The 21,370-nt window shown below is 45.9% G+C and overlaps 1 protein-coding gene and 1 pseudogene across 1 annotated transcript in view; both read left to right on the top strand.

Annotated features, from left to right (window-relative positions):
• Positions 1 to 5,874, top strand: part of PRKAR2A (protein kinase cAMP-dependent type II regulatory subunit alpha) — a 102,099-nt gene extending 96,225 nt beyond the window's left edge. The window contains exons 10-11 of the mRNA XM_028124451.1: positions 1,439 to 1,580; positions 2,042 to 5,874. Of these exons, the coding sequence (XP_027980252.1) occupies positions 1,439 to 1,580; positions 2,042 to 2,175 (276 nt within the window). The 3' untranslated portion in view covers positions 2,176 to 5,874. The remainder of the gene's footprint in view (positions 1 to 1,438; positions 1,581 to 2,041) is intronic.
• Positions 5,875 to 6,488: 614 nt separating this feature from the next.
• On the top strand, positions 6,489 to 7,622 carry LOC114224990 (ubiquitin-related modifier 1 pseudogene; annotated as a pseudogene).
• Positions 7,623 to 21,370: the final 13,748 nt, after the last annotated feature.

Below are 21,370 nucleotides of genomic sequence, written 5' to 3' on the forward strand. Positions count from 1 at the left end.
GAAGTGTGGAAGGAAGATTATCTGCCTATAACCTAAAGTGGCTCTTAGAGATTGAGACTAATTCTTACTAATAAATTCTAAATAATTTTTTTACTGAAATTATTGCTTAGCTTAGCAGATGGATTTGTAAAAAAAAAAGGAAACTCTAGATATTAAATGTGATATGCTACATTATTTTCCATAATTTGATAAGCACAAATTAAAACCTGCTTGATTTCTTTTTTTTTCTTTTAAGATTTTATTTATTTGAGAGAGAGAGACAGCACAAGCAGAGGGGAGAGGGAGAGGGAGAAGCAGACTCCCCACTGAGCAGGGAGCCCGATGTAGGGCTCCTTACCAGGACCGCAGGATCATGACCTGAGCTGAAGGCAGACGCATAACTGGCTGAGCCACCCAGGCTCCCCCCTGCTTGATTTCTTAATACAGAGTTAAAGCACTAAATATCCAGGTTGAACATTATAAAAAAATTTTTTTAGTCACTTAGCTCTTCTAAAAAAAAAAAAAATGCGTGTGGTGGAGGGGTGGGGAACCACTAACTTACAGAGCAGGCAGTACCTAAAAAGAAAACTTGTTACTGTAAAGTATTGTCCGAGAAAGGCATGGTCTCAGATAAAAAAGAAGTGACCCGGGATTGTAACTTTACCTAAGAGAAACATTGACATCATTTAGCAGGACTTAACAAAAGATCTTGTCTTTTCCCTTGCACCTTAGAAGTCAGCATCTACCAAAAGGACAGCATTCATATAATATATGTAAATGTATAATGTATAAAAATATATACGTAAAAATATATATTATATTAATATGCAAAAATATATATGTATTAATATATAATTGACACTATAATATGATCATATATATTGACATAATATATATAATGTATGTTATAATAATTATTTTTTTTCCTTTGGAAGATACATATAAATCTTCCAAAGAAAATGGTCTGCTCCCTACCTCTTGATATTTAGCCATTACCTGAAAGGTGTTGGGTCTTGGATGAAGGCCCAGGTAAAAGCCAACTCCTCTAATTAAACCATACCACTGAGGGCACCTGGGTGGCTCAGTCGTTAAGCGTCTGCCTTCGGCTCAGGTCATGATCTCAGGGTCCTGGGATCGAGTCCCACATCGGGCTCCTTGCTCGGCAGGAAGCCTGCTTCTCCCTCTCCCACTCCCCCTGCTTGTGTTCCCTCTCTCACTGTGTCTCTCTCTGTCAAATAAATAAATAAAATCTTTAAAAAATAAAAATAAAATAAATAAACCAGACCACTGAGATGAATTAGCCCCTGCAGTTGACATGGTACAGTTAGTGTCTCCGCAAAGTGAATTTCTCAGTAATTGTATTTTAAGTGTCCTGAGAAGGGAATGCAAGTGTGTGTAACTGGATGTGCTCAGCTGTGATTCTGGAATCAGCCTAGGTCATGTTTTCCACTTGCTCTAGACTAAAGCAAACAAGGATGGTGGGAACCAGGAGGTCGAGATTGCCCGTTGCCATAAGGGGCAGTACTTTGGAGAGCTTGCACTGGTCACCAACAAACCCAGAGCTGCTTCAGCTTATGCAGTGGGAGATGTCAAATGCTTAGGTAAGAAAAATAAATTCTTATGCACAAATACTTTTTTTTCTAACACGCAGTATTTTTTTTTTCCCCATCAGTAAGCCTTGACTCATTTCACCAGTTCTCACATACATCTAGGCTTGAACAGTCTGTGGGACTAACTAGAAATGGTCTGTACCCTTTGAGCAGACATTTCTGAGCACTGAGTGAGGACAGCCTGTGAGAAGAGCAGTCACAGAGGCAGGTGTCCAGGGCTCTGCTGGGACCGAGTGAGTAGGTGCTGTTGGGCTCTGCAAAGTTGCCAACAGATGACACAGTCTGGCTGTGCTCACATAGAAACATCCGTCCTTTTTCCAAGCACTCAGCATCCCCCAGTCTGATTCCCTGAGGTGAACAGGTATATGTGAGAAAAGGTTTGCATCAGGGAAATGACTTTGAATTATTGGTGTAGAGAATTCATTCTCTCGCGCCTCTTTTTAACAATGCAGTTATGGACGTACAAGCATTTGAGAGGCTTCTGGGGCCCTGCATGGACATCATGAAAAGGAACATCTCACACTACGAGGAACAGCTGGTGAAGATGTTTGGCTCCAGCATGGATCTGATTGACCCCGGGCAGTAGGCAGAAGCCCAGAGCCTTCTCAGTGTGACACCAAAACCTCCCAGTCAGCCACAGAACACACACAGAAGACAGACACAACAGACCCGTTCCTGCTGTTGCTGCCGCCGCCAGCTGCTATCGCTGTGGCCATGGGCATGTAGGACACTTGAAAGTCAGCACTACAAGATGGGCCAAGGTTCAGCCCACACCTCCTCCACTTTGCTTCTGAAAGCCCATTATTAGACCACTCGTAATGATTATTCCAACCCAGTTGTCACATCTTTGGTTCACAATGGCATGTCTCTCCAACAGTTTAAGTGCCTGATACAAAGTCCACAGCATAATCATCTTCCTTTCCTCTCTGGCTGCTACTATTGCTGTTGGAAGTCACCACAGGTCTTCACAGAGCTGTGTTCAACTGTAGACACCCGCCCCTGACCTTTCTCAAGGGAGGAATTGTCATAGCCCTTGATCTTCTTGTTTGTCCTTTGAGAAAGTCCGCATTTGTTCACACTGGTAGCCTTCGGTTTTACAGTAGAAGATGCGGCAGGGAGGCTGGAGGTCTGCGGGCCTGGGGCACCCATGACAGCTATCTCCAAATTCACAGCGATGCTGGGGGCAGGGCCCTGCCCCAGGCCCAGCAGCTCAGCACCCCAGAGCACACTGATTGGCCATGAAGACCCGTGTTAGAGCAGAGAATTTGCGATCAGCACATTCTTCAGGTAGCGGAGAGCCAGGGAAGGTTTTCTGGGTTGGGGGTTTTGGTTTGTTTTGTTTTGTTTCAGTAGATTTTGTTTTGTTTTATTTACTCTCTGTGCGGTTTGCATGAATGAATTGTTGTCCATTTCTAAGGAGCCAGGGTCTGGATGTGCCATGACTTTATCTGACCCAAATGCTTCCCTGGGCAACTCCTGCCATCTTATTTCCAGTTGCCCTACCAGCTGATAATGGCAGTGTGCCAGCAAGAGGTTGTACTACAACAAAGAGAGCCCCCTTTCCTTCTCCAGTGTTGTTTCATAGCTTTGCTGTTGAACTATCAATTTTTAAACTCTTTAAAGAAGAAGCAGCTATTTTTTTGAAATTAAAAAAATTTTTATTTCTGTATTTGGGGAATTCCTGTTGGACCTGGTCATATATATCAGTGTCAGCTGACTCAGGCATTCATCCTGAAGATCAACTCTTTGTTTTTAAAAATCCATGAAATTACTGCAAAGACCTTTCTAATTAAGGTGTTGGCATATTGGGGGTTCCAATTATTAACCCCAAAGGAAAGTAAATTAGCTTGTATTTTAAAACTTTTTAACCTTTTAATTATATCAAGTAGAATTGTGATGAATTATCCTAATTAACTAGATATAGTTAAGGATAAATTTTTTTTTGAGAATGACTTAGATGCTATAAGAGATCCTAAGAGCAGTGTGAAGTTTGCATAGAAATAAATTTGAATATTGTAGCCAAGGTTATATTAAATCAAGAGGCCCTTTCCAATATGATTTACTTTTTAAACTTGTGTAACTCAATAAACCCCTAAGAGATTGCATGCTGGGGCTTGAGTCATTCCTGTTGTAGGATAATGATAGAGCCCACATGGTCACTTCCATTGTCCATAGAAGCGGGGCTCTCTGCTTTTGCCATGGACAGCGTGGTGGAGGGATTTCCAGAGTGGTGACCCACCACAACCTTGGTCAAATCTCCCTTTTTCTTGTGTTCCGTGAAGTGAAAGCAGAAGGACTCTTTTCAGACCGCCCTAGCTAGGTAGCCTGCGTTGCAGCTCCCAGAATTATGAAAGGTTGTAACTAATACCCCAAAACAGGCAGCTAGCTATGGGAAAGCCCATGTGGTTTTTTTCCCCACGATTTTCCAAGGTTCTTTTCTAGGGTGTTGCTTTATTATCAAATAAATTAAGAAAGCAGATCTTGCACTTTAGCAGACAAGAATCACACCTGTTTCTTCCAAAAGTAGGTACAGTGAGCTTTAGGAGTGTCAGAGAGGTCTAGCCCCCTCTATTCAAGGACTCTTTAAACACTGAGCAGATGCCCCCTTTGCACTCCCATGCCAGCATTAGTCAGGACTGGCTGGGAGCTTAGTGCCAGAGTCACTCCTGCAGGCTGCTAGGCATGGGCTTCTCATCCTGCCTTCTTGCACATCCCAATTCAGTCTTCCCCCTTCACAGAAGCCTCTTTGGTACCCCCAACTCACTGATGGTTGCTGTTTTACAGAGTAGAATTCATCCAGGTTTAAGTCCTCCTGCTCTAACTACAGACTGACATATGGATCACGAGTATAGATCCTCACTGCATACAGCACCCCTTGGGGGTCTGGCTTGAGGAAGGAAGACTTTAAAGGGACCAGTGTGAGTGAAATAGTGCCAGGAGTCTGGCAGGGTTCCAGTTCTCTTTGCAGCATGGGGAATCAGAGGTGGCAGACCAAGCTCAACTGAGGGCTCTGGTGTCCACATTATGCCAGGCAAACCCTGCACTGTTGGTTGAGCCTCAAGGGGAGGAGTGTGTTGGGAAGAGATCCCTTTTATATTCTTCTCTTCCATGGGTTAGAGCTTCACGCCCTCTTTCCTGGCTTTGTTATTGATTTGGGATGATGGAAAATATTCCTGAGAGCCTTGAGGCCCAGCCTACAATATTATCCTTTCTTCTAGCCCCAGTTTATCACACCCACTCTCTTGTTTTGGTTGTAGTCTCTGAAGGAAGGGTTCATGTGTGCTGTCCTCTTAGTTGACAGTCTTACATATAATTGCTGTAGATTCGCAGGAGTCAGGGTGCATCTTTTCTTTGAGCAGTTTAATGAGTGAATTCAGCAGCAAAGTGGCAAGAAATGGTTCTCCGACCAGGAGAGGTCATGTTCATCCTCTTAATGCCCAGATTCTCTGCTCACAATGGTAATCAGTGAGAGGTGCCACTGGTGCCCAGCGGCACCCTGGGCACACAGCATTTCCATGTCAAGTCGCAGTGTAGAAACAGTCTTCTCTCATTTAGAAAAGTGAAAGAGCATTTTTGCACAGAGAAAAAGGAAAAAGACCCATGAATGTCATCTTTTGTTTTCAGTTGGCTAATGTTGGAATTTTTGTTCTTGACATACACTTGTAAACCAGTCTTGCCAAGATACAAGTTGTTTTGGTTTTTCACTACAATTACCTCTTGTTACTCCTGTCTTGACTGCTGACGTTCCTCAATGATTCTAATGTCTATTTTATGGGAAGCAGCCTTCCCCTGTGGGTTTCCTTTTACACACTGCAGGGCTATCTTTATACTTAAAAAAAAGAGAGAGAGAGAAAGGAGAAAACTGTCACTAACCTCATGGGGTATTTGCAGAAAACCATTTAGCCCACCTTGAGCAAAAGGTAGATTTCCTCACTGTTTTCTTAAGCTCATTGTAATAAAAGAAATCTAATTCAGCATTATTGTGCTACCTCAAAGGTAAAATGTTTTACGGTCTTTTTTTGGTCCTGAGTTCTACACATAGTGTTCGAAATGTCTTTCAATTGGAGTTGTTTTTAAATCATTGGGGAGAATCTTATTTTAACCGTTTTACACTTGTATTTTAATGTCAGAAGAATAAGTGATTAGAAAGTGATCAATTATTGCTCTGTAGTATTGAACATATAATTAAATCATTGTTTGCCGTAAACAAGATTGGGTTTTTTAAAAGGAAACTCTAGGGCTCGGCTTTGCTTTTGGTTAATAAAGGCTGACAAATCATGTCTGACCTTCTGGTGCGGCCCTGTGTTGTTTGTCCTCTCATTTTAGGGTTCCTGGCCATCATAGTACTCATCTGGCAGATATATTGTTGGGACTGGGATGTGAGCTCTTGAAAATTAGACAGGAGGCCTGGGTATATGTATTAGCGTTCTCCAGTAAGAACCAATAAGGAGTGTGTGTGTGTGTGTGTGTGTGTGTGTGTGTGTGTGTGTGTGTGTGTGCAGAGATTTATTATAAGGAATCGGCTTATGCAATTATGGAGGCAGGCAGGTCTCATGATCTGCAGGATGGGTTGGCAAACTGTAGACCAAGGAAAGCTGATGATTTCATTCCAGTCTGAGTCTGGAATGGTTCTTATGGTTCTCAACCCTTAAGAGCTGATAGAGTAGTTCCTTTTAGAACGTTAGCAGGCTGAAAACCCGGGAAGAGCCAATGCCCCAGTTTGGAGGCAGTCAGGCAGGAAAATTCTCTTACTTGAGAAAGAGTCCTTTTGTTATATTTGGGCCTTCAACTGATTAGATGAGGCCCACACACAATGGGAGAAGGCAATGTGCTTTACTCAGTCTACTGATTTAAATGTTGATCTCATCCCAGAACACCCTTACAGAAACTCCCAGAACAATGGTTGACCAAACATCAGCACCCCATGGCCCAGTCAAGTTGACACATGAAATTAACTATCATGGGGGCACTCAGTCGAGTAAGCCTCTGACTCTTGATCTCAGCTCAGGTCTTGATCTCAGGGTCCTGAGACTGGGCATGGAGTCTACTTAAAAATAAAAAAATTTGGGCTTCCTCAACACGGCAGCACCGTTGTCAGTGGAGGTGGAGTTCAGAGGTGGTGTGGAGCTCCTTTGCGACGGCGTAAAGAAACATCAGGTCACCTTACCTGGACAGGAGGAGCCCTGGAACTTCTGGAACCTCCTTGTCGGATCAAGAAGAATTTGCTTTAAGAGCGGCGAGAGTTGTTCATCCAGGGAGACAGCGTGCACCCAGGAATTCTGGTGCTGGTTAATGATGCAGACTGGGAACTGCTGGGCAAGCTGGACTACCAGCTGCAGGACCAGGACAGCATCCTCTTCATATCCACGCTGCATGGTGGCCGAGGGCCCTGCTCAGCCCGGGTTCCCTTGGGGTGGGGAGAAGAGCACAATCAGACATCCCCTGGGGCCCTGCTTCCAGGTCTCCCTGTCCCCTTTGGCCACTTTCTTCCCTGCTCTGTCACCCAACCTCCCTCCAGGCAGGGAAAAGAGGCCAGGTGCTAAAAATGAGCCTTTCTCAGGCACGTGAGTGGGGATGGGCAGGCTCAGCCCTGCCTCTCTCCGCAGCAGCTGAGGTAGGGGAAGGTGCCCCTCTGGTTTGTCACAACAGGAGCGGGCTCCCTGGCCAGGTGACCCAGCTGCCTTCCACTCGTGTCTCAGTGTAAACACCGAGTGACCACTGACGAGGCAGTCCAGCTCCCGGGCTGTAGTGTTTTCGTGGAGAAGATGAACGGACCGGAATAGCTGATAGGAGGCCCCTCCCTTCTCCAAGATGGGAGGAGTCTCTGCCTCAGTTTCCCCATCTAGACAGCAGAGGGCTCTGGCTGTCCCCCACTGATATCATTATGAAACCCCAGCTGGGGTCCCCTATTCAGTGCTGACTCCCCCCTCCCAGCAGCTGCTTTTCCAACCACACCCCTCCTCCTGCCCCCCCATCCCCAGCCCTTGACCCTGGCTGGCCTTCCCCCCCACAGGCCACCAGATGGGCTCCTAAGACCCTCCCCAGCAAAAGGCTGCCTGCAGCTCATTCTGGAGAGAGAGAAAGAGGAGCAGGCAGAAACTTGGACTAGCACATAGAGGCCTGGGGGGTCAGAGTGCCTCAGTTTCCTCCTCCACAGCAACTGAATGTTTATAAGTATCTGAAAGCAGGCGTGATCCTTGATGGCACAAATGTAGACTTTATCTCCCTTCCTACCTCCTGCTGCCTCCTGGGGGCAGGCAGCAATTGGTAAGCAGGATGGTTTGCCCCTCCTCCCTTCATCCCTTCTGGAAGTCTTGGGGCCTCAATGCCTACAACAGCTGGCCCTGGGCAAATAAAAGATGTTGTTTACTAAAAAAATAAAAATAAATAAAAATAAAAAAATTAAGGGGCACCTGGGTGATTCAGTTGGTTAAGCAGTATGACTCTTGATTTTGGCTCAGTTCATGATCTCAGGGTCATGAGACCACGTCCCAACCAGTATGGAGTCTGCCTAGGATTCTCTCTCTCTCCCTCTCCCTCTGCCTCACCCCCAACACTCACATGCTCTCTCTCTAAAATAAATAAAATCTTTAAAAACAAAGTAAACAAAAATTTTTTTTAATTTTAAATGTTTTTAAAAAATTAACTATCACAGCATGGTATTTGAGTTGTCAGGGATGCTGTGGAAGGGCATCAGGTATAACCCTTGCCGGGGAAGATAAACTGATCAATGAAGCCCAGCAGACAACATCTCCTGTCTGACAATATTACTTCTACCATTTCCTTCTCGGTAACATCGATAAGGAGAACAAGCAATGATCCTGTGATAACCCAGTAGACCTACAATTTCTTTCCAAGTAACCAAAAGAAGCTGTTCAACAAAATCATGTTCCAGTTTGATCTTGCCTTGACCTGGCAGTACAAAAGGGTCAGATAGTGGGTAAGCATTTGAGACAGCCCACGGAGCTCAAGAAACTGGTAGCTGAGCTGTCTCAAAGCCAAACTGGCCTTGTTTCAAGGCTTTAAAAATTAAATATGTCTTGGCTTCTGTGGTTTTAGTGGTGGTATTGCTATGAACAGTTAAGAAGGGCCAGGACAACAATAACAGCATATTGTCCACAGTCTCAGCCCTGAAGAGTGCATGTGACATGAGGACTTTGCTTTCTTATATGTTCTGTACTTATCACAGGCACCTGAATATATCCTCAGCAATCTTAGTGCATCCATTTTATAACATCAGAATTAAAACAGTTTACTGTGATTAAGGAATCTGTGTTTGTTTCACAAGGCCTCATGTTAAGTATGAATTTTGCTTCCTTTACCCATACCCATCCTCTCTATGGACAAATGCCCCATCACAGATGATGGCACAGATGGCACTGTTACCTGATTATTTGGGGATATGCAGATAAAATGCAACATGTTGACCAGGAACTTACTGAATAATGACTTGTGAATTTACATGAGTATTACCCAAGTACTGAATTAGAATGTCAGAAATTAAGTCTAACTCAACTTATTCATTCATTGAGCAAATTTTTTTTAAGGATTTTATTTATTTGAGAGAGCGAGAGAGCAAGCACGAATAGGGGGAGGGAGGGGCAGAGGGAGAAGAAGTCTCTCCTCTGAGCAGGGAGCCCGACACGGGGCTCGATCCTGGGACTACAGAATCATGACCTGAGCCGAAGGCAGATGCTTAACCGACTAAGCCACCCAGGCGCCCCTCATTGAACAAATTTTGATGACCTGATGTGGACATTCCTGACACTGTGTTTTTTTGTTTTGTTTTAAAGATTTTATTTATTTGAGATAGAGAGTGAGAGAGAGCAGGAGCAGGGGGGCAGAGGGAGAGGGAGAAGGAGAAGCAGGCTCCCCCCTGAGCAGGGAGCCCGATGTGGGGCTCGATCCCAGGATCCTGGGATCATGACCTGAGCCACCCAGGCACCCCATGATACTGTTTAAACCCCAGGAATTATCAAGAGTGATACTGAGGTCCACCTGGGCATTCTGGACCTTTCTTCCATTGATGATAGAGCTTATCCTCCATGTTTCTGGACTCCCATAGACAGCAGCCCTGGTCTCCTATTTCAAGGATGATCATGCTCCTGATGCCTTACTGTTGCCCTTGGTCATGCTGCCCTTCTTCAGAGCTGCCACTGCCTCTTCGTAAAGTGAGTGGTTTGGACACACAGCATGCACTGTCCCTCCCTGCTCTAGCCTACATAGCACAATTCTGGTTACACAAGCATCTGAGGCACTATAAAGGGAGAAAGACCAGATTTGAGGTTTGAAGGATACTCCCTCCAGGTAGGGACGTCTCAGAAATTGTCACCTTCACCCTAGTCATCCTAAACATCATGATGAAACTTGGCCAGAGATGGGTTTTGGGTCTAGTTTGCATTTTGTGATGCCATGGGCTCAAAATCAAACTTTTCTGAAAGTTTGTCTCTTCTGTGTGGCATTTCTACCCCTTCCTCTTTGACTTTTCCCAACCAAAATTCTTGATCCTGTGAGCACTACTTTCCCTTCTATAAAACCAGTTAACTGGGGGCGCCTGGGTGGCTCAGTTGTTAAACGTCTGCCTTCGGTTCAGGTCATGATCCCAGGGTCCTGGGATCGAGGCCCGCATCAGGCTCCCTGCTCGGCGGGAGGCCTGCTTCTCCCTCTCCCACTCCCCCTGCTTGTGTTCCCTCTCTCTGTGTCTCCCTCTGTCAAAAAAATAAAATAAATAAACAAATAAAAAACAGTTAACTGGCTTGTCTTTTTTTTAAAGATTTCATTTATGTATTTGTGAGAGAGAGAGCACAAGCTGGGGAGGGGCAGAGAGAGAGGGAGAAGCAGGCTCCTGGCTGAGCAGGAAGCCTGACGTGGAGCTCGAACCCAGGACCCTGGGACCATGACCTGAGCTGAAGGCAGATGCCTAATCGACTGAGCTACCCAGGCGCCCCAAATGGCTTGTCTTTAAGTACATAAAGTCAAGCAGCGCCCAGCCCATTTGTAGACTGCAGGGCAGGAGGCTGGCCAGGCTGGAATGTGAAACCAAAGGAGCTAACCCAGTCACCAGGAAAGCCAGCAGGATCTGACCCCACCAATCAGTCCATCCTGACAGGCAGAAGAATGGGCATTGGGCGGTCAGCTCTTGGGGAACACAGTTGAAATAGTACCAGCCAAATCTCCGTGGCCTTCTTGGCCATCGGCCCACCATTTCCTCCCTCTGCAGAATTGCACTGAGCCAAAGGTCACAAGTCACTGTGTATGCTGCTGGACGCCAGGATCCAGCAATCTCCTTCCTGGCCAGGTCCTCCAGCCCCCAGAATGAGGAGGCAGGGGTATACAGTTGGTTTTTTCTTAGTAAACTGGTAAAAAGGAAGAGCTAAAGTCTAGACCCACCAGATAAGCAAACCAGCACTTTCCAGCATAACATCCAAGCATAAACTGGACATTTTTTCTTTTTTCCCCCTTATTTATTTATTTATTTATTTTTTAAAAGATTTTATTTACTCAAGAAAGAGCAGAGCGAGAGAGAGAGAGAGCACAAGCGGGGTGGAGGAGGAGCAGAGGGAGGGGGAGAAGCAGACTCCCCACTGAGCAGAGAGCCCAACCCGGGGCTCAATCCCAGGACGCTGGTATCATGACCTGAGCCGAAGGCAGACCCTTAACCGACTAAGCCACCCAAGCGCCCCCAAACTGGACATTTTCATTCTGAAAAAGAAAGGCCTAGGCATGCAGGGACACCTGCAGCGCACTCTCCCATGCCTGTCACAAGCCCAGCCTGGGCAGCTGGAGGATTGGGGGACCTGAAGCTGAGGCTTGGATCTGCAGGACAGTCAGGGCAGAGGCCTTTGGGGCAGATGTGCATCAATTCCCGACAAGTTGGAATAGCACACGAGCCACGTTGGACTCCTGGCGTCCCGTCCTAGACCCGCGTGGCCAGGATGAGAAATGAGGCTGCACACAGGCTTATAGGACCCCAGGAGAGGAGCAGCCTTGGCGGCTCTGGAAGGCAGACTGCTTTCAAACCAAGACAGAGCTGGGGCACAGAAAGCATGGGACCCCCCAGACCCCCACATCAGGACACTGCCCCTACCTCAGAACTCAAGATGGTTCCACGGGGCTGGCAGCTCTGCGCTGAGGCTGGTGAGATAAGAATGAGTTGGAGACCCTCCAGTACCTTGGCTTGCTCCTCTGTAAAGAAGGAAGCAGGCTTATGGGAGGGCATCCACTCCGCTGCCCTTGGCTTTGCCCATATGCGTTGGCCCAGTGGAATTCCAGTCCAGCCCTTCACCTGCCTGGGCTGGGCCAAGGCCCAACTACAGGAGGAGGCTGGGGTTCAGTGGGACGCTGGGGTTCAGTGGCTGGTATGGTCTCTCCCCTTACGCTCACTTTAAGCTGGTCATCCCTGGCTCACAGCAAAAGCAGGCCCCACTCTGTGACAGAGAACTGGCCTCACAACTGAAAACCTATGTGAGTTATTCTCATACCCGGTAAACGGATAGAGCTAGTTTTATGTCCCAGGAGGGCTAGCTTTGCACCTGGGAACTGGTCCAGGGCCAGGTTTACAAAGTGAGGCAAAGGTACACGAAGCGTGCCAGAATGGGGCTCACTGAGACCAGGCAGGCTTCCAGCACAATGGGAATTTCTCAGTGTCCTTCTGGGCTCTTCACGGCCTGTACGCGGTGGGGACAGGGTGTGCGTCCAGGACGATGTGCTGGGAGCCGCCTCCACCCTGGCCCTGTGGGATCCTTTTCTTGGTGATTTTCCTGCCTTTGTTCCATAACAACAACAACAACAAAATCAGGAATGATTTGCAACCAGCCCCTCCGCATGTGGCCCACTTCCCAGGGCTATGGATTCAGGGGACGGTCTTGGGTGGTGGGGGACCTGGGTCCTGCCCTGTCCTGGTGGGAACATCGTGTTCTGGACTGGGAACTGCCCATCAACCCTTGGGAGTCGTGGGCCCGAGGGGGTGGAGTGGAGCAAGAAAGGCCAGCTTGATTTAAGAAACAGGCAGGGAAGGGGTTTTTGATGGATCACTAAGCCCAGGACAGCTCTGCCCATGCACTCCCTCCCGAACCTACCCCTGGCCCCGGCCCTGGCAGAGAAGAGCTCTTCCTTCCTCAGTCCCAGGCCAGGGCTGTGTGGGAAGAACGCAGGGATCCCCAACTGGGATCTTCAGCACAGAAAGGCCGCCTCCACCTCCTGGTCCAACTCTCACTCCCTCCACTTTTGGACAACCTCTTCACCCTGGCTGATGCCTGCCTGGGGCCTGGCTACTTACATCTCTGAGGCAAGGTCTCTGCTCAGCACCTCCTGCCCCCCTTCCTCTGCAGGCCCCTTGCAATGCTTGCTGCCTGGCCCTTGGCCGATCCTCTAACCTTTTCTGCCTCAGCCCCCCTCAGCGATGGCCTCATCTCATTAAAACAGAAACGTGGGCCAAAAGCCCCGGGCTCCTCCTCTGCTCCCCGTGTGCCCCTGCAATTCTTGCCCCACTGTTCTCCTTTCATGGCAAAAGCCTTGAGACTTCCCTGCAGTTGCCTCCTCGCCTCCCGTTCTGGCCACATAGCTCACCCCTGCGGTGGTGAGTCCCCATGTCATGGATCAGTCCCCATGGTGGACTCCCTTCTGCTGCTTCAAGGACCACCTTCTCAGGAACATCTAGTTCTCTGGGTTTTCTTCGCAGCTCTGTTGCCACTTTAACCCAGACTACAGTTAAATGTTGGAGTGTCCCAGGGCTCCGCTCCACTCCCCACCCTGGGAAATTTGTCAGAAGCATGGCTTTGGGTGTTCTCTCCATGCTGCTCCCAGCTGATTTACACCTCCATCCGGGACACTGAGCTGGGCCCAGGGTCCGGTGGTCTGGGCTGGGATCCCTCTCCCATCTCTTCGCTCCACCCACTCGGAACCTTCTGCGAAGTTTGCTTTGCTTTTGTTTTGTTTTGTTTTGTTTTTAAAAAGTTTTTTTTCAAAGTGTGGAATATAATGAATACAGAAAGATGCACAAAACAAAAACATTCTGCTCAATGACTTCTCACGGGCCAAACACTCACAAAACACAGCCCAGGTGAAGGGCACTGTTGGCGCCCTACAATGCCTCTGTGTTTCTGCAGCCAGTCCTCCCTCCCCGTCCTGAGTTCTAAGGTTCTAAGGTAAGTTTCTTGATCGTCACCACCTAAACATGCCTCTCCGAAAAACCACTTTCTTGGGGCACCTGGCTGGCTCAGTTGGTGGAGCCTGTGACTCTTGATCTGAAGGTTAGGAGTTCAAGCCCCACACTGGGTGTAGAGCTGACTTAAAAACAGCAACACAACCACAAATAAATAGATAGGTAACCACTTTCTTCATACAGTGATATAAACACCCGTAATTAAATGCGTAAGGGAGAATCATCCTAACTGCTGGGTTTTAGCACAATCTTTATCTTTTCCTCTTTTGTTTACCCCTGCCTCTCCCTTCTATCACCATCGCTCTCTGGAAAATCATCATTACAAGATACGTATTCCCTGGGGCACCTGGGTGGCTCATTCCATTAAGTGTCTGACTCTTGGTTTGGCTCAGGTCATAATCTCAGGGTCTTGGGATCAATCCCTGGGTAGGGCTCGGCACTCAGTTTGGGATTCTCTCCTTCTCCCTCTGCCTCTCTGCCCCTCCCCCTGCTCGTGCTCTCTCTCTAAAATAAATAAAATCTTAAAAAAAAAGATACATGTTCCTATGTTTCTCCTTGCTTACATAATTGTTATATATATATTATATCCCATATATATATATATTTCATCCCTAACCCCTGTGTTGTTCAAGGTATACATATATATATATATATATATATATATATGACTCATTCAATATATATAACCCCCCCTCTGCGGCTATATATGTGTGTGTGTGTGTGTATATATATATATATAGTGTGTGTGTGTATATATAATATAATATATCCCTTGAATGACACAGGGGTTAAGGATGTGAACCCTCTGCACAGTCGAAAATCCATGTATAACTTTTGACTCCTCAAACACGTAATAGCTTGCTGTTGATTGGAAGCCTTACCAATAATATAAACAGTCGATTAACCTGTTTTGTATGTTGTATGTATTATATACTGTATTCTTTTTTTTTTTTTAAAGATTTTATTTATTTGAGAGACAGAGAGAATGAGAGAGAAAGCACATGAGATGGGGGGAGGGTCAGAGGGAGAAGCAGACTCCCTGCTGAGCAGGGAGCCTGATGTGGGACTCGATCCCGGGACTCCAGGATCATGACCTGAGCTGAAGGCAGTCGCTTAACCAACTGAGCCACCCAGGCGCCCTATATACTGTATTCTTACAATAAGCTAGAGAGGAAAGAAAATCATAAGGAAGAGAAAATCCATACACAGTACTATACTGTATTTATGGGGAAATATGCAAATAAGTGTAGTTCAAACCCGTGTTGTACGAGGTATCCAATGTACACTTACACAGTGGTTTGTCTTTGTTATACACATGAGATCATTTTGTACACACTTTTCTGCATCTTTCTCACTCGTCTCAACTTGTTGCAGGCCCTCAAATTCAGGTGGTGGTATTCCAGTTCCTCCTTTTCGATGGTGACATAAAACCTGTCCTCAATGTTTTGATCCTCCTCGCACAAAAGGTGGAGTCTAATTTCCCTCTCCTTGAACATACATCCCAGCCTCAGTGACTTTGCTTCTAATGACCAGAATGAGGCAGGAATGACGCTGCGACTTCGGAGTCTGGGTTGGAAAGGTAATACAGCTTCCAACCTGCCTTCCTCTCTCTTGGGACAATCATCCTTGGAACCTCGCCACCATGTTGTGAGGAAGCCCAGGGCACATGGAGGCCAATGTGTGTGTGTTCCTGCCTCAGCTGACAGCCAGCATTAAACACCCGTCACGTGAGAGATCTTCTGGTGATCGCAGCCCCAGCTTTCAAGCTGCCCAGATTGATGCAGCAAAGAATCTTGATGCAGCCCCCAAATCTTGCTCAAATGGCACATTTGTGAGCAAAATAAATGTTACTGTTTTAAGCCACTAAATTGAGGTAATTTTTTTACACAGCATTAATAGCCAGAACAGTGTGGACATACCAGAATGTCTCTAACCTGGACCTTGTGGATGGGCCATCACTTTGCAATTGTTTTTTCTCACTGTATGTGATGTAGGAATAAATATCCCTGACCATATAGCTCACATCCAGTGCTCTTATTTCTATAAGTGAGAATCCAAAGTTTGGGACTATAGGGTCCAAAAGTATATGCATTTTTATTCTACTGGAGTTTGCCAAATTGCTTTCCAAAAAAAAACCTGTAACCAGTCTTACCTTTGTCAATAATGTTTTGTTTTAATGTTTAATGTTTTCCTTACATCCTGGAAAGCAAGATTTGGTGCGGCTCTTTTTAACATTTGCTGGTCTACTAAATATAAAGTGACGGCTCATTTCTCTTTTAAAAAAAATTTAATAGTTTTTTTTAAAAAAAAGTGGTTTTAGGTTCACAGGAAAATTGAGTGGAAAGTATAGAGAGTTCCCATACATCCCCTCCCTGCCCCAACACGCAGCCTCCCTCACCATCCCGTTTCAGTGTGGTATGTTTGTTATAATCAATGAACCAATGTTGACCCATTATAAACCAAAGTCCAGATTTTACCCAGAGTTCATTCTTTTTGTTGTACGTTCTATGGGTTTTGACAACTGTATAATGACGTATATCCACCATTAGAGTATTATATAGAACAGTTTCACTACCCTAAAAATTCCTCTGTGTTCCACCTGTTCTTCTCTCCCTCTTCCTCAAATGCCTGGCAACCACTCATCTTTTTACTCTCTCCACAGTTTTGCCACTGTTACATTTTCACTCTGATTTGCATTCCTTGCCTTCTGATATACTTGACCATTCTGTTGGTTGCCTCCCAATCCTTTTTTTTCTTCTTCTTTGCTAATAAATCCAGATTTTGTCCAGGATGGCAAGCGTCCAGTCTCAAGTGATGTATGAATCCTGACCCCATTCCCTCTCAGACTCCTAGTATGATTTCCTATAGGAAATTTCCCACTCAGTACAATTCCTATACCTTTCATAATAAATTATTCCCCAATATTTTATAGTTCTGTCATTGTTAATTTAATATTTTTCTCATTTTTATTGATTTCTAGGGGGTTATTTGTAGTAAATTAAAAAAAGAATTTAAGGGGCGCCTGGGTGGCTCAGTTGTTAGTTAAGCGACTGCCTTCGGCTCAGGTCATGATCCTGGAGTCCCGGGATCGAGTCCCGCATCGGGCTCCCTGCTTAGCGGGGAGTCTGCTTCTCCCTCTGACCCTCACCCCTCTCATTCTCTCTCTCTCTGTCATTCTTTCTCTCTCAAAAAATAAATAAAATTAAAAAATATATATATTTAAAAAAAAAAAGAATTTAAGTAGGCTCCACACCCAGTGTGGAGCCCAACGTGGGACTTGAACTCATGACCCTGAAATCAAGACCTGAGCTGAGATCAAGAGTCAGATGCTTAACTGACTGAGTCCTCCAGGCACCCCTGTAGTAAATTTTTATTTTTTATAAAAGAATTTATTTATTTATTTGAGAGAGAGAGAGCACAAGTGGGAGGGGGAGAGGGAGAGGGAGAGAGAATCCCAAGCCGACTCCATGTGGAGCACAGAGCCCAATGTGGGGCTTGATCTCATGACCCTAAGATCACAACCTGAGCTGAGATCAAGAGTCAGACACTTAACCAACTGTGCCAGGCACCCCTATAGTGAATTTTTAATATATTTTCTTGTATTTATCACTTAACATTTTCTCTTATTAATTGTAGTTTTCAAGAAAGTCCTTTGGATTTTCTAGATTTCCGTTCATTACATTAAAAAGAGTGCAATCTCGGTCTTTTCAGTATTTATAACATTTTATTTTCTTGTCTTATTACATTTGCTAGAACTCTAAAGCATTGTGTAATGATAATAGTGTTGATACCAATCCTGTCTAGCTCCTGATTGAAACAAAAAGTGGTTTTAGTATCTGGTGTATGTTGGCCTATGATTATTTTACATTTTTCATTTTTTTCATGAGCTGTGCCTTTTGTTAGATAATGACCCTCTTTATTTTTCTCAATGCCTATCACCTTAAATCCTACCTTCTCTGGTGTCATGTGGCTACTCCTGCTGTCTTCTAGTTTGTGCTGGCCTGATCTTTCTCTCTGCCCACTCCTTATTTTCAGTCTTTTCTTTTCTTTTCCTTACTTTTCTTGTGGTTTCATGTATCTTTGTTATAAACAGTATGTATCTTTTTTTTTTATCTTTCTAACCCAGTGTCTAGGTTTTTTGTTGTTTGGTTTTTTTTTTAAAGATTTTATTTATTTATTTTACAGGAAGAGACACAGCGAGAGAGGGAACACAAGCAGGGGAGTGGGAGAGGGAGAAGCAGGCTCCCCACTGAGCAGGGAGCCCAGTGTGGGGCTCGATCCCAGGACCCTGGGATCATGACCTGAGCCGAAGGCAGACGCTTAACGACTGAGCCACCCAGGCACCCCAGTCTCTAGGTTTTTAATGGGGGATCAGGGTATCCTTATTTAGTATGACAAAGATGTTTGCCATTCCATAATTCTTTTATGTTTATTATTTTTTACTTTGTGATTTTATCTTTTTATCCAATTGAACTATATGAAACTACCAACTACCTACTACTTTCCCCTTTTCTCTAAGATGTTATTCATTTCATTTTTTCCCTTGGTAATTTGGAAATTCTACTACTTTTTTCCATTCCGTTAACAGCTACCTCCCCCCTTCAGGCATGAGGACTGACCCTTTACTGTGTATAGGTAGCAGATAATTTATCTATGTTATGGGGGAGAGTTTCAGGCCAGTTGGCCCTTCCTCCTTGGTAGACAACTTGTTCTATCTGTGAGTTTGTACAATGTTCTCTTTCTCCTTGGAGTTTAAGAATTTACTATCATCTTTCCATTCCATACTGCTTGGGAATGAGGTCAATACCTCCCATCTGCAGACAATACGTTTTTCTTCATGTCAGAAAAGTTTTCTTCTGTAATTCATTTGCTTCATGCCTCTATTTCATCCATCCCCATTTCTCCCTCTGGAACTCCTGGTTGCACATCAGGATTCCTGGATTTGGTCTCCAGATCTCTGGTCTTTCCTTCATGTCTTTGAGCTTTCCACTGAGCTCTGAGCTATTTCTTCCATTAGACCCAAGCACCTTCTTCATATTCCTCCAACATGTCAAACTTGCTCTGTCCTTGGGGTCTTTGCACTTGCTATGCTTTCTTTCAGGAATGGCTTCTCTTAGATCTTTCCCTGCTCAGCCATGCCTCTAGGTTCATCTTAGCTCAGATGGCCCCTTCTCAGATAAACCTTTCCTGCTGCCTTGGATGTAAACAACATACTCTGCACATTATCGTGGTTCCTTTTCTCCATTATTCACACTGCCCATAATTAAGGTTTTTTAAAAAAGATTTTTATTAAGGGCGCCTGGGTGGCTCAGTGGTTAAGCGACTGCCTTCGGTTCAGGTCATGATCCCAGAGTCCGGGATAGAGTCCCACATCGGGCTCCCTGCTCTGCAGGGAGTCTACTTCTCCCTCTGACCCTCTCCCCTCTCATGCTCTCTCTCTCGAATAAATAAAAATCTTTTTTTAAAGATTTTTATTTATTCGAGAGAGAAAGAGAGAGCACTAGTGGGGGGGGTGGGGAAGAGGGAGAGGGAGAAGCAGATTCCTTGCCGAGCAGGGAGCTCTAAGCAGGGCCCAATCCCAGGACCTTGAGATCATGACCTGAGCCGAAGCAGACATTTAACTGTCTAAGCCCCCCCAGGTGCCCCTTAAGTTGTTTATTTTACTGTTATATTCAACCTTTACTTCCCCACACTCCTCACTGTGGGGCAAGGACTCTATAAATCATTCAAATTCTTGCTGTGTCCATCCTTGCTATGTACCCAGTGCCTAGCACAGGTCAGTACTTATGGAAGAAATATAAGAGTGAATTAATGTCTTCCCCAGGGAGACCCTGCCTCTCCAGTCTCAACCCCACACATAGGAGTATTGGAATGGGAGAGTGGGTGGGCAGAGGAAGGTAGGGCAGTACTTACCTGTGAGGGTTTGAATGACTGGTGCCTGTTGGGTTCTTTTTATTCTGTGGCTACAGACAGGGAACAGGGGCAGAAGCTGGGTTGGGCTTCCTAGCAATCCTGCTGGGTGTGGGGGCCTTTGGGCCTGACCCAGGGCTAGCCTTGATCCAGAACACTCTCATTCTGCCCCAACCTTCCACTGCCCCATTTTAATTTTTTTCCATAGCCCTTATCACTTAATACCGCATGGAATCCTTCTTATTCAGTCAGCCAACAGGTATTTCTGGAGTTTATTGGTATTTGAGGTGCTCAGGATCTATCCATGACTAAAATAGAGAGATTCTCACCTCACAGGGCCCTTACTCTAGTGGAGGAAGCCAGGCAATGCCATATAAGGATAATAAATGCCTCCATAAGAAAGGTAACTGCTATGAAAAAAAGTAGAGCAGGGTAAAGGGATAAAGGTGATCCCATGTGCTGGCTGAAAGTTTCAGGTTGCAGTCTGAAATGAGGGGCTTCGAGGGCATTAGGGTACAGTCCTGTGGAAATCTGTGGAGAGTGCATTGCAGGTATGGGAACAACTGGAGCCCAACCCCTGAGCCAGGAGAGTGCATGGGGTGTGATGTGTGAGAAACTTCAGGCTGGTGAGCAGTAGGGCTGGAGATAAACAGAGCCCATGTAGCCGGAGAGGCAATGGGGAATCATAGGATCCCTGCCAACTCTGACTTTTCCTTGGGGAGGGGCTACTTCAGGAATCTGAGCAGGGCTGAGCAGGGCATGAAGGATTCTGATTTATGTATTCACAGGCTGATGTGTGCAGAATGGACTGACGGTGGCAAGGGCTGCTGCAGGAGACTGGGAGGTGGCTGTGACATTGCCCTGGGGAGAGAAGGTGGTGGCTTGGACTGGGTAGAAGCCATGCACCTGGCAAGAAGTGCTCTCATTCTGGGTAGATGATGCAATGGAAGGAACAGGACTTCTTGAATGTAAGTAAGTCAAGAGGCGTTTGGACTGAGCAATAGAAAGGACTAAGCAGCCATCCTTTTGAGCTGGGGGAGGTGAGGTAGAGTGCATTTGGGGGATGAGCCAGAGCGAGGGTGGCACAAGTTGAGTTTGAGATGCCAAGTGGAAGTCAGTGCAGATGCCTAGTTTACAGCTGGGCATTGAGTCTGGCACTCAGTAAGTTGTCTGGACTGGACATACACCTCTGGGAGTGATGGACATGCAGGTGGAATTTGAAGCCATGAACCTGGATAAGGTTATAAGAGAGAGAATGTAGACAGAGAGAGGAGGCAAAGAGGAAAAACCAGTGAGGTGAGAAGCATGAGGGCATGCAGGCCTGAAACACACAGGAAAGGTGCTTCCAGGAGAGGAGAGATCAGCTGGTCACAGGAAGTCTTTCCTGCCCACTCTCATAAAGGCAGCACCCCTCCCCCCCTTTTTAACTGTTTTTGTTCACTGCTATATTTCCAGCACAGAGTGTGGGTGCTCAATAAATACCTGTTGAGTGAGTAAGCATATGCATGAATCCACACCTCTGCAAACCCCCAGTGCACATGCAGCACAGGGCTGCCATGCTGGCCTCCTTTACAGAAAGCAGAGATCAGGAGACTCCGTCCACTCTCAGTGGCACCTCCCTCCTCCCTCGAATTTCTCACTGACATCCACTGAGGTGGGAGCTCTTCTGGCCAACCCATAGGACCCAGGACAAATGAGCCTCAGACAA

This window comes from Eumetopias jubatus, unplaced genomic scaffold (genome assembly GCF_037043125.1).
Source record: "Eumetopias jubatus isolate StellerSeaLion01/CBP00866 unplaced genomic scaffold, mEumJub1_p1.0 scaffold_1, whole genome shotgun sequence".
Taxonomy (NCBI): domain Eukaryota; kingdom Metazoa; phylum Chordata; class Mammalia; order Carnivora; family Otariidae; genus Eumetopias; species Eumetopias jubatus.